This window comes from Aspergillus steynii (genome assembly GCF_002849105.1).
Source record: "Aspergillus steynii IBT 23096 chromosome Unknown P170scaffold_5, whole genome shotgun sequence".
Taxonomy (NCBI): domain Eukaryota; kingdom Fungi; phylum Ascomycota; class Eurotiomycetes; order Eurotiales; family Aspergillaceae; genus Aspergillus; species Aspergillus steynii.
Window position 1 is genome coordinate 115,841 of NW_020194402.1, and position 11,423 is coordinate 127,263.

The window sequence follows — 11,423 nt, forward strand, 5'->3', positions numbered from 1 at the left end:
GAATTGGTCCTCCGCAAGTATGCGCCCTTCGCACACGACTGCTCGCCCGTCGCAAGAAAATTGAATTTGCGAAAGAGGCAGGACCCTTTCATTTGCCATCATGCATCTAGGGTTCTCCCTATCCGCCCTGCCCATCTGGGCAACCCTTGCCTCCGCAGCGCTCAATATCTCCGAAACTGACAGCAAAATCACTCTTGCCAACGATCATCTCACGGCGATCTTTACGAAAGCCAAAGGCCGCGTCGAAGACCTCTTCCTTGACGGCCAGGACCTCCTCGGTCCCCAGTCCGGGTCCAGCGGTGTCGGCCCCTATCTCGACTGCTACTGCACGCCGTCGGGCTTCTACACCGCTGGGTCCACCAACCCGGTGCTTGAGCTCGTCAACGGCACCGACTCCACGGGTACCAAGTACGCGGGCGTGATCCTCAACGACACGTACACGCCTACGGGCCAGCAATTCCAACAGTACTGGTTCCTTCGCGATGGCGAGACCGGCCTGCACATGTTCAGTCGACTGGCGTATTACAACGAGACGACGCCATTCCTGCGCAACCTGCAGGAGTTCCGGACGCTGCTAAGGCCGAACACTAATCTCTGGACGCATTTGACCTCGAGTGAGGTGCAGACTGCTCCGTTGCCGAGTAAGGAGGCGATTAGCAAGCAGGTCGTAGTGCAGGATGCAACCTGGAGGTTTAACAACACTCCCGATGATGAGTATTACTCTCAGTTCTCGGAGTATTTCACGAAGTATACGTTTTCAAATAGTAAGGTTTGGCCTTTCTTTCTCTGTGTTGGTACGGGCTAAAGAATTGGCGCAGAGTGGCGAGACAATGATGTCCATGGTTTATACGCTGATGGCTCAACCTCGGACGGAACGACGTATGGGGCGTGGCTTGTGATGAATACGAAGGTTAGTCGCGCCTGTCCCTTTCAGCGGTATCTACTTTACTAATGCGATATCTTAGGACACATACTACGGCGTCAGTAAGACCACTCCTGTCTTGAAACCCAGAAGCTAACTAGCACAGGGTCCGCTACACTCCGACCTTACCGTCGACGGTATCGTCTACAACTACCTCGTCTCGAACCACCACGGTGAGGGAACCCCCAATATCACGAACGGCTTCGATCGTACCTTCGGTCCGCAATACTACCTTTTCAACGGTGGAAAGGGCTCAGCCTCGATCGACGAGCTGCGATCCGAAGCCAGCGCCCTGGTAGACCCCGACTGGAATGTCGAATTCTACAACTCGATCGCCAAACATGTCATCGGCTATGTGCCCTCCAGCCACCGAGGCAGTGTCCAGGGTCGCGTCAAGCTACCTCGCGGAGCGAAGCGACCGATCGCTATCCTTACGGTCGCCGGGCAGTACTTCCAGGATAACTCGGTGGATGCATCGTCGCACCAATACTGGACGGAGATTGACCAGAACGGGCGATTCGAGATTGATCACGTCGTGGAGGGCAAATACCGACTCACCGTCTACGCCGATGGCATCTTTGGCGACTTCGTCAAGGACGGTCTAAATGTGCGGGCCGGGAAAAAGCTGAAGGTCGACGAGACATGGAAGGAAGAGTCGGCGGGCGTGGAAGTCTGGCGTCTGGGCACGCCAGACAAGTCCTCGGGAGAGTTCCTGCATGGCGTCGCGCGCGATCAATCGCGACCACTCCAACCCCCGGAGTACCTCATCTACTGGGGTGCATATGACTGGCAAGGGGACTTCCCCAGCGGAGTTAACTACACGATCGGCAGCAGCGATCCGGCCACGGATTTCAACACGGTGCATTGGTCTGTGTATGGCCCGACTCCGGACAATGCCGACGTCGAATACAACACGACCCATGACTGGACGATCAACTTTTCTTTGACCCAGAAACAGCTTCGACGACGAAAGACGGCCACGCTGACCATTCAGCTGGCCGGGGCCAAGACGGCGTCCGGGAACACCGACGAGTACAAACCGGACGAACCATACAGCAATCTGGCGCTGGAGAGCTACGTCAACCAGCAGGAGGAGCCACTCACGCTGCTGGTGGGATTCAACCAGTCCAGCAGCTGTATTGTGCGGTCGGCCGTCAGTTGCTACCAGGTGGCGTCCCGGATGGAATTCCCCACGGACTGGCTGCAGGTGGGCGACAATTCCTTGCGACTGCATCTGCCGTATAATGCCACCGACGTGGAGACGGCGATCCTGCCTGGCACGGTGTATGTGCAGTATGATGCGTTGCGACTGGAGCTGTCATAGGTGTTGGTGGCTGGACGGTGACGGACTAGAAAGGGCATAGGGCCGGTGTACTTCGTATCACCTAGATGAGATGAATGATTAGTGATCGCTGGATGACCTGATGACGTTGACGAACCGAGGTCGCTACCCCGGCGTAGTTTGAAGGAGGCTGGCTGGAGTGGTCAAGCAAAGTCCAGACAATCCGATAATCGAGAGCGATGAGATAATCTGTGGCCTGACTGCCTGGGAGCCTGCCTGCCTGGGAGCCTGTCGGCCTGGGCGCTTTCCCGAAAAGGCAACAACCTCGGCTGCCGGCAACGTCCGTAATCGCGGCGCCGTGATTGGCGGGCGCGTTCTGCAAACTCCATGGGGGAATCGCGAGGAGACGCCGGACTGCCGGAGCTTCAAAGTTCAGGCTGTGAATGGCGCAGGTATTTCCCTATTTATATCTCCCCCGCAATTCCTCCCGCTGCCGTTCCCCATGCTTTCCCACCTGCATCGCTAACCCTTCTTCATCATGGCCAAAGTGTTCTCCCGCGACGAGGTGGCCAAGCACACCTCCGATGACTCCATCTGGTGCATCATCGACCACCGCGTCTATGACTTGACCGATTTCCTCGATGCCCATCCCGGCGGCAGCGTCGTGCTGGCCCAGGTGGCCGGCCAAGACGCCACCGCTGCATTCTACAACCTCCACCGCCAGGAAGTCCTCGATAAATACCGCGACGAGCTCTGCGTGGGCACCGTCGCCGGCGAAACCCCCGAAATCACCACCCCCGAGCCCGGCAGTCTCAGCGCCGTCCCTTACGCCGAGCCCCTGTGGCTGCGTCCGCAGTTCAAGAGCCCCTACTACAAGGACAGCCATCGTCGGCTACAGCGTGCCGTGCGCGAGTTCACCGATCGCTATGTCACCCCGGAGGCGCAGGAGAAGGAGAAGGACGGCACCTACATCAGCCAGGAGTTGATTGATCGCATGGCCGAGACGAACATCCTGGCGATGCGTCTGGGTCCCGGAAAACATCTGCATGGTCGCAAGTTACTCGGAGGTGTCGTTGACGGCGAGGAGTTCGATTACCTGCATGACATGATTGTGTCGCAGGAGCTTGTACGAGCGAACGCGCGAGGTTCGTCGCCTGGTCCCCCATATCGCCCTTCAAGTCACCGCGTCGGCTAATGATTGTCTCCAGGCTTCCAGGATGGAAATATGGCCGGAATGGCCATCAGTTTGACGGCTGTGCAGCAATGGCTCCCCAATGCCCCTCTTCGCGAGAAGATCACCGCGGAAGTCCTGTCCGGCAAGAAGAAGATGTGTCTGGCTATCACCGAAGCGTTTGCAGGCAGTGACGTGGCTGGCCTTCGCACCACGGCCGAAAAGACTCCGGATGGCAAGCACTACATTGTGAACGGGACCAAGTATGCATCAATTCCTTTCCACTCCTTCGAGTTGGTCTCTGACAAATTGCAACAGGAAATGGATCACCAATGGCATGTTTGCCGACTACTTCGTCACGGGCTGTCGTACGGAGAAGGGATTCTCGGTACTCCTGATCCCGCGCGACGATAACGTGGAGACCAAGCAGATCAAGACCTCATACTCGACCACCGCAGGCACGGCGTTTGTGCAGTTTGAGAATGTCAAGGTCCCCGTGGAGAATCTGCTAGGCGAGGAGCACAAGGGCTTTATTGTCATCATGAGCAACTTTAACCACGAGCGATTCATGATGGCCAGTGGCGTTATTCGCATGTCAATGACCGCGGTTGAGGAGTGCCTGAAGTGGTGCAACCAGCGTCTGGTCTTTAACAAGAAATTGATCGAGCAGCCGGTCATGCGACAGAAGTATGGTTCTCCCCTTTAGTTTTGCAACTTCTTAAGACAAATGTTAACCATGTGGTCTCACAGGCTCGCTCGGATGATCTCTCTCTGCGAATCGAACCAGGCATGGTTGGAATCCATTGCTTTCCAGATGTGCAACATGACGTATGCCCAGCAGGCCTCGAACTTGGGCGGACCGATTGCTCTGCTCAAATCGCATGCCACTCGATCGGCGCAGGAAATCGCCGATATGGCCACCAACATCTTCGGCGGTCGTGGAATCACCCAGACTGGCATGGGTAAGGTCGTCGAGATGTTCCATCGCACTTACAAGTTCGATGCCATTTTGGGAGGAACCGAGGAAATTCTGGCCGACTTGGGCGTGCGCCAGGCAATGAAGAAATTCCCCAAGGCCATGTTGTAAAGTATTTTTGATTGGGTGTCTTTCTTGATTTCCACCCGTACAAATAGGATACCAAAGTTAGAAATCGATTCATGCTTTTTACATTCTCGCATCACACTTCATGCCCCAATCCAGGTATAGGAGCGTTTCGTCTGTGGAGAGAATACTGGCAAGTTCTGCCGAGTGTTGATTATATCTGCATTGAATCATATCAGAGGACATGGTTTAGGCTGAAGTGTCTATGTCTCTCTATTCAAGATCCCCTTCGATTTCAATCCGATTTTCCTTCTCTTGCACCTTGCTCAGGATCCATACTCGTCTCGATGCGCCGAATGACACGGGCGGGATTCCCGGCGGCGAAATGGAACGGAGGGACGCTCTAAAGTCAGAAATTAGCACAACGCCCACGTGCCTCACTTGCAGAAGGACATTTTCAACATACCCTGGTGACAACCGACCCAGCTCCGATCGTACACCCTCGGCCAATCGTCACGCCGGCGAGGATGATCACACTGCCGCCAATCCACACATCATCCCCAATGTGAATCTCCTTGCCTCCTTCCGGGCCCTCGAGGCCTTTCCGCACCGCCGGGTCCATGGGGTGCGTGGCACCGTAAAGGGAAACATTCGGCCCAAACAGCGTCCGTTCACCGATAGTGATCAGGCAAGTATCCAGGACCAGCATGTTGAAATTCAAAAAGGTGCCCTTGCCGACCTTGAAATTCAATCCATGATCTACAGAGATCGGAGGATCGACGACGGGGTCCGTCTCAGTGAAGAGCTTTTCATCTTCTTTGGGGTCGGGGTGAACTGGTGGAAGGGGGCGCGTGTCGCCGACAATGCTATCCGGGCGTCACTCGTCAATACTCAAGGCGCAGATAGCGATGCAATTGAGATACTACCGCACTTACTCTCGCCATAGCTCAGCCCTCCGGCGTCTTGACACCTGTCCTGCTTCGTTGAATTGCTTGCAGGCCTCTCTGCATCGATCGCGATTGGCTTGAAGGTCCTCATCCCAAGCCCAGTAGAGCTCGCCGTTCAGCATCTTCTGCCATTCCTTGGACGACGTCATGGTGCCTGGTCCTCGGGGGGTTGAACGGGGTAAGTTGAAATGAGCGCCATATGCGTTGGTTTTGCTCTTTATATAGGGCGCATGACGAGGCGAAGTGGGGGAGGGGAAAGGGAGGAGGACTCGAGGGCATCGAAGGACGCGATAAGGGTCCCGGCTGGCTGACCTGCCCGATTGGGAAAGCCACGCCGCCGACACTTCGTCGCGCTCCAATTTTCTTCTCTTGTCATAGCTTGAGTTCTACATTTCTACGGAGTATGATGTAGTATGATGGGTCGAGTCGGTCGCACTTTTTCACATGTTCCCATGGATTCATCGGTATACAGTCGTCGTCCTGGCATTCATTGACTAGTACACGCAACCCACATATCCATTCAACACCAGGTCAATTCGATGCTCCTAGATATGTGTCTCCAGCCAATCTCTTCACCTCACCAACCTCGAAGTCTCGATGTACCTGAATGCTACCAACAGGAAATATCAGTCGCTACCTTGAGCGGCTCGCTCGAGCTACTTCCGATCACTCCTCCTAAGAATTTCAGCCGGGTCTTATTTTCTCCTTTCGGTTGGAAATTAAGCAAGATGGAACCAAATGGTTTGTTGAATGGCAGGTTCATCCGGGTCCTAGTAGCCTATCTCGTTATGTCTTGGTTGAATTAGCCTTGACTTCGCCTGGCAGTGGATTTCGGTCGTCGTCCGCTCATAACCCCCTGCATGATCGGATACTTGCCATCTATCAACATATTGGTCTTGTTTTGGTTGCCAACGGATTTCAGTGAGGGTTTGCTTTTGCTTCCTGGGTGCAATCAATCAGGGATCACGGACATGAAGCCGTTGTAGTCGCCAGTCTACTTGCTTTGTTATATCAGATACGGAGCGTGAAACGCATGCAGCCTCAGAAAGTGCAGTCCTTGACTGGTTCAAGAAAGCTCGTCAGAAAAATACTTTCAATGGTCAAAAAGACCGACACAAAATCGGAAGGGTAAAACTGCTAGCTATTTTGTATCTGGTTCTGTCTTGACCCTGTCAGCGGGTCTCATTAGAGTCATCATTGTACATTAAATTCCTGCTTCTTCAGAAGTCATGGTTAGCAAGATTGCAGATAGAAGCTCCGCGAGCAGCGCTAAGTCCGCAGTTGATTTCGTAGCTGATAGATTGGGTATTTTGCATGGTGAGTACGCGTTCTGCTTCGACTGTTCATGACGATTCGATGCAGTACTCCATCGCCGTCGGCTTTAACCCTTGACTAGCAAGTCGACCCTCTAGGTTTTGGTTTCTCATCGTCACTCAACCAAAGCCTGTACACCAAGGGGATTCTTTGCCGGTATGTCTGTTCATTCACGAATGAAAACTTTGAGAAAACAGCGCCTTGGAGGGCATCGGGCACGTGATGTGTTTTTATACAGCCGATGAAGGCAGACAGCCCACTTCACCATGTCGGTGAAACGGCTTGTCTTTGGGCACTTTCGATTAAGGTGTCCAGGGTCTCTGGGTCACAAAAAACGTGTTTCGCATGGCACATATTTGACCATTCAACCAGCAACCTCTTGCTAAGCAGAACTGGTATATATGCTGAATAGACGATAGCTATTGGCCTCTTAGAGGAGCTGTTTTCATATGATGAGATAGTCATGTTGTCGCGCCAATTCAGGCGAATGAGTCTGTATTATATCAGCACGTCCGATCAGGGACCGCAGAACATGGTAAAAGAACTAACGAATTCCATCCAAGATATGTTTCTCTCATCATCAGGAGATTGGATCGCTCGAGCATCCCACACCTTTCTGAGCAGGTCCATTGGGACCGGGTTTCGGAACTCAGATCGCCTTTCAATTTCGTTTAGCCGACTCATCACATAATACTGTGAATGAGGCACGAGAGTATCGGCACCAGCCATGAAAAGAGGCATGATCAAAAGCTCTATGATCGAGCAATCGGCGGGAACTTTGGCTGTAGCATCCAAAATCTTTGTCACGCAATCCTGTATCTCGGGAGCGCTAGCCGGTTGATACGGATCCAGCAGTCGAAGGATCCGCAATATACATGCAAACCGAAATACTTCCGCCACCGTAGGCCAGCGGGGATCAGCAGTGGGGACCGCAAAGCTCTTTTGGTCCCAAGAATATAGTTTATGCTTTGCCAGAAGCAAAGCGATTTGGAACTCATCCCAGGTGAGCCACCCTAGCGTGTACTCCTTGGCTTTCTCAAGAACACCCCCGATAATCAGGAAGATATCCCTGGGGCATCCATTCACCAACTCGAATTTCCGGTCGCTAGCAAATGCCACCATTTCTCGAATGTCTTGAGAAAAGCATAATCGCTCGGCACCGGCAAAGGCCCGTATGATATCAAGCCTGTTAGTCGTCAGCTAATTTAACACATTCAACGGTTTTGCGCAGCAAGTACCAAGCAAGGTTCCCCAAGAAGAAAACCGCCCGTTGGCGATTTCCACTCAGCCCGTCGGCAATCAACAACCTCTTGCAGACGGACATAGCCCCTGTAATATGAATTCCGTGAGTGGACACCCCGGTTTCCGAAATCTATGAGGTGTAAGCCTTGGTGCCAGATGCCGATAGCATGTATTCCTTACATCATGAAGCAGCAGGATCTGGATTATAGCAAGCACGGCATCCTGTTCAACCTCCAACAGGGTTTCGCTTTGACTCCGCCGGATCTCCTTACTTAACGCACGGATGGCTCTTAGGCGATACTCGACGGCGGTAGTGTCATGGAGCGTGGCATTGTCAGTCAACTTCCCGAGATGCGATGCAGACAGGCCTAGCACGGCGTACAACAATCCAATTTGCTGTCGCGCCAGTGGGAGAATGTAAGATCGGTAGGGGTTATCCATGTCATCCCCAATTTCGGAGATCTGATGCGGACAAATAAAGCTGTCATCTGCGCAGCCACGTTATTCTTTCCGTTCAGCGCATTCCAGGGGAAACACGCTTGCCTACAGTGTGAGAGAAGGGTCTCGGTCTCGGCCAGACCCAGGATGCGAACAATTTCATCCGACGGATTCTCCGGACTCTCGATGGGTTTCACTAAGGTCGGACTCGCCTGCGTTAACTCCGCAGACTTGGGGGTGTCCGCCGACAGCAACTCCGTGGTTGGTGAATCCTGAGCCGGCTGGCGAGCCACTCGGCTCGAGCTTGCCCTCGCTGATCGACCTCCTACCGGAAGCTGGGCGCCTTTCCATTTCCCACGGCTGGCGATGCCACAAAATCGGAACTGTTCGGGGTATCCTCCACAGTCTAAGCCTTTAGTAATGCAGCGATTGCACGCCGGACGAGCGCGGTCGCATTTGCGACATTTTTCTCGGCAAGTCAGACATGCGGGACCTACATGGAGGGTCAGAAATTCGGCATCTCAAGCAGAAGTCATTCAAATCCAGACTGATCCATGTTACATACCCAGACGTGGCATGCTGCCGGGTGACAACGCAGGAACAACGTGGCGGAAGGTCTTCCACGAAACGAAGATTCGGCGGGCGTGTTTACCCCAACCGGTAGCCATCAGCACGGGGCAGGCTAGGCTTAATGCGGCAGGTCTGTCACGGGCAGGTCACGGGCAGGGCGACGGAGTATACCATTTTACTACCAATCTTTAGTCCTCATGATCGAATTGGGGTGCATGATTTTATTATTGGAATCAGTTTCCTGCAAAACACATAGTGCTTCCAGGACTTCACGTTCAACCCAGTTCAGCAGCAGTCTCGACTCCGTAGAAAGTGGCGCCCCATGGTGACAGTCCAGTGGAGATTCCCCGGTCACCTGCTGTCGGCGCTTCCTTTTCGGGAATGCCGACACTGACAGGAGTCCATTCATGCTTTCAGTTCTATGGAGTACAGTTACCTCCTCTCCCTTGGTCGATAGAGTTATTGGCTGTTGAATCCCAAAGACCTCGCAATCGAACGAACCACAGTACAACCATACATTTCCGTGATTTCCGGTCAATTACTCTGACCCTATGTCATGTTGACTCATCAGAAGATGCCTTCCCCCGACGAAGGGGATGCCCTCATAACTTCAACGATAACCATCTCAATCTCCCAATTATGCATGCTGTCATGAATCGTGAAACCTCAACTCCTACTTCGATCGAAAATTTATCTGGCACTATCCCAACAACCTCAGTCATTGGGATGGACTCGGAGGTCCAAGACCGCCTTGCTTCACTTGAAGCCCAGGTGATACGACTTAATGCCACCGTTGCCTGTCACGAACAACAGGTTCGAGCCGCGAGACTTGCTACCTTGAACCAATGGTGCTCCATTCTAAACAACAAAACAAGCAATTCGGGTTATACAATGCCACCACAAGACCGCGGCGATATACTCAACGATGTCGCCATTATTCGAGCCATGTCAACCTTCATGCCCGACAAGGCTTCAAGCTGGAAGAAAGTATTCGAGAAAACCTACGGTATCACTTTTGAAACCGCCAGCTCCGATGATCTACTCCTGATGGCAAGTCTTCGGGTAATCACCGTATTCAACATTGCAGCTGAGGTCCAAGTTGGTCAGAAGTGGCGGACGTCGGATAGCAGCATAGCTACGGGACGCGTGAGATCACTTTGCATGACTATCATTGACGAATGGCTGGTACACCCGGAGAGTCTGTTAGAACCTGGATCAAAGAATGAGAAGGCTTACAACGAGCTGCTGGAGCGGTATAATTTTCCTTCTAACCTCTAAACCTCCCTTTTGGATCTTTACAATCTAAGATCTTCGATTTCCTCATTTCATCAGTGGCTTTGTGATTCGATGAAATCGCCTTGCTAGAAACGATCTATCGATCAACGAATCCGTTTAAGGGTTCCATTGATTCCATGTTAGTTACACTACCATTATTGCTTTCCACTCCTTCCAATGTTACCAATTTTCTGTTTCCATTTGATCTTCCCCCACTATATACTAATCGGCAATATCCCACTGCCTGGCATCTAAGACAATGTCGTGCTCCTAATGATCCTTGCTCGACCACGGCTTCACAGCCTCCAGAAGGTCAAGATGCACTTGGGCATTGCCACTTCTCTTAAGCGCCTCGTCGAGAAAGTCTGGACCGATTCTCGCGAGGAACAAGAGGACACTGGCCCACACGAAGTCCGCATAGCCAACAATTTCCCCTTCAAAAAAGGGGCCTTTGTTCTCACTCAGCAGGGCAGTGATCTCCTGAATCACCGAGGTAGTCTCGTTCCATCCCCGTTCTCCCCCAAGCTCCTTCTCAACCCGGTCCAGTGGCATATTGAACATACGTTCACGGGTGGTATACCAGTAGTCGATGCTTGCGTCGTTGAGCAAACGCTTCGGTATTTCAGGAATGAAAACGGGACGGAGCGCGCCCATATATTGACTCCAGAGATCCTCAACCTTGAGAAGATACAGCGAGTCGAGGCGTAGTGTTGGTTGGGGATGGGCTTCTTCAAGGTAGTCCGTGATTTTCCGCGAGTCCATTAGATACTTTCCATCTGGGAGAGCGATTGTGGGGATAGTATAGGTGCCCCCAGCATCCGGGGAGACACTGCACAAGTTAGACCCCAATCCAATAAAACCTAGGATAACCTACTGGCTCTCAAGGGTCGGTTTGATATCGGGATATTCAACCTGTCGGGCCCAATCAGCGGGAGGTCCAGGTCTCATGAGACGGATGCCTTGAAGCTTACCCATTCGGTCCGATAATCAAGACCTTTGAAGTTCAGGACAAGGCGAGCTGTACCCAAGCTGATCAGATTGAAATCAACTAATGTTGCAATCCACATGGATCTGCCAACCTACTCTTCCACGGGTTTGGTGTCCAGGTAACGAGCGGGTCCTTGGATGGCAGATCAAAGAGGACGATCTGTGTGGACGCCATGGTAGAGCCTCTTAGGTATAATAGGGGTGCTTTCAGATGGTACCGAGGATTCTCGCAG

At 52.7% G+C, this 11,423-nt stretch overlaps 5 protein-coding genes across 5 annotated transcripts; 3 read left to right on the forward strand and 2 right to left on the reverse strand.

The window, feature by feature from the left end:
• Positions 1-100: 100 nt before the first annotated feature.
• rglB (polysaccharide lyase family 4 protein) lies at positions 101-2,370 on the forward strand (the record flags this gene model as incomplete). Its single annotated transcript, XM_024846792.1, has 4 exons — positions 101-764; positions 819-910; positions 966-980; positions 1,029-2,370. The coding sequence occupies 4 exons, from the start codon at positions 101-103 to the stop codon at positions 2,244-2,246; spliced, it is 1,989 nt and encodes a 662-aa protein (XP_024702795.1). The 3' UTR covers positions 2,247-2,370.
• Positions 2,371-2,667: 297 nt separating this feature from the next.
• On the forward strand, positions 2,668-4,536 carry P170DRAFT_409574 (acyl-CoA dehydrogenase family protein). Its single transcript, XM_024846793.1, has 4 exons — positions 2,668-3,349; positions 3,413-3,638; positions 3,694-4,062; positions 4,126-4,536. The coding sequence occupies exons 1-4, from the start codon at positions 2,743-2,745 to the stop codon at positions 4,460-4,462; spliced, it is 1,539 nt and encodes a 512-aa protein (XP_024702796.1). The 5' UTR covers positions 2,668-2,742; the 3' UTR covers positions 4,463-4,536.
• Positions 4,537-6,712: 2,176 nt separating this feature from the next.
• On the reverse strand, positions 6,713-8,967 carry P170DRAFT_193531 (uncharacterized protein). Its single transcript, XM_024842717.1, has 5 exons — positions 8,924-8,967; positions 8,468-8,851; positions 8,101-8,408; positions 7,917-8,050; positions 6,713-7,864 (listed from the first exon to the last, which is right to left on the reverse strand). Exons 1-5 carry the CDS (start codon positions 8,934-8,936, stop codon positions 7,195-7,197), a joined length of 1,509 nt encoding a protein of 502 aa, XP_024702797.1. The 5' UTR covers positions 8,937-8,967; the 3' UTR covers positions 6,713-7,194.
• A 399-nt stretch (positions 8,968-9,366) lies between these two features.
• Positions 9,367-10,387, forward strand: P170DRAFT_437334 (uncharacterized protein). Its single transcript, XM_024849345.1, has one exon. The coding sequence runs from the start codon at positions 9,568-9,570 to the stop codon at positions 10,204-10,206; it is 639 nt and encodes a 212-aa protein (XP_024702798.1). The 5' UTR covers positions 9,367-9,567; the 3' UTR covers positions 10,207-10,387.
• Positions 10,388-10,409: 22 nt separating this feature from the next.
• On the reverse strand, positions 10,410-11,365 carry P170DRAFT_409582 (glutathione S-transferase family protein; the record flags this gene model as incomplete). Its single annotated transcript, XM_024846794.1, has 4 exons — positions 10,410-11,032; positions 11,078-11,115; positions 11,175-11,221; positions 11,287-11,365. The coding sequence occupies 4 exons, from the start codon at positions 11,363-11,365 to the stop codon at positions 10,474-10,476; spliced, it is 723 nt and encodes a 240-aa protein (XP_024702799.1). The 3' UTR covers positions 10,410-10,473.
• Positions 11,366-11,423: the final 58 nt, after the last annotated feature.

Bases quoted from the DNA above. Each gene is read 5' to 3' on its own strand.
- P170DRAFT_409574 (XM_024846793.1), top strand. From the start codon at position 2,743: ATGGCCAAAGTGTTCTCCCGCGACGAGGTGGCCAAGCACACCTCCGAT. The intron at 3,350-3,412 runs GTTCGTCGCCTG...GATTGTCTCCAG, and splicing joins TGTACGAGCGAACGCGCGAG to GCTTCCAGGATGGAAATATG. The intron at 3,639-3,693 runs GTATGCATCAAT...AAATTGCAACAG, and splicing joins TACATTGTGAACGGGACCAA to GAAATGGATCACCAATGGCA.
- P170DRAFT_193531 (XM_024842717.1), bottom strand. The intron at 8,051-8,100 runs GTAAGGAATACA...TACACCTCATAG, and splicing joins AGATCCTGCTGCTTCATGAT to ATTTCGGAAACCGGGGTGTC. The intron at 7,865-7,916 runs GTACTTGCTGCG...GACGACTAACAG, and splicing joins TTCTTGGGGAACCTTGCTTG to GCTTGATATCATACGGGCCT.
- P170DRAFT_437334 (XM_024849345.1), top strand. From the start codon at position 9,568: ATGCATGCTGTCATGAATCGTGAAACCTCAACTCCTACTTCGATCGAA.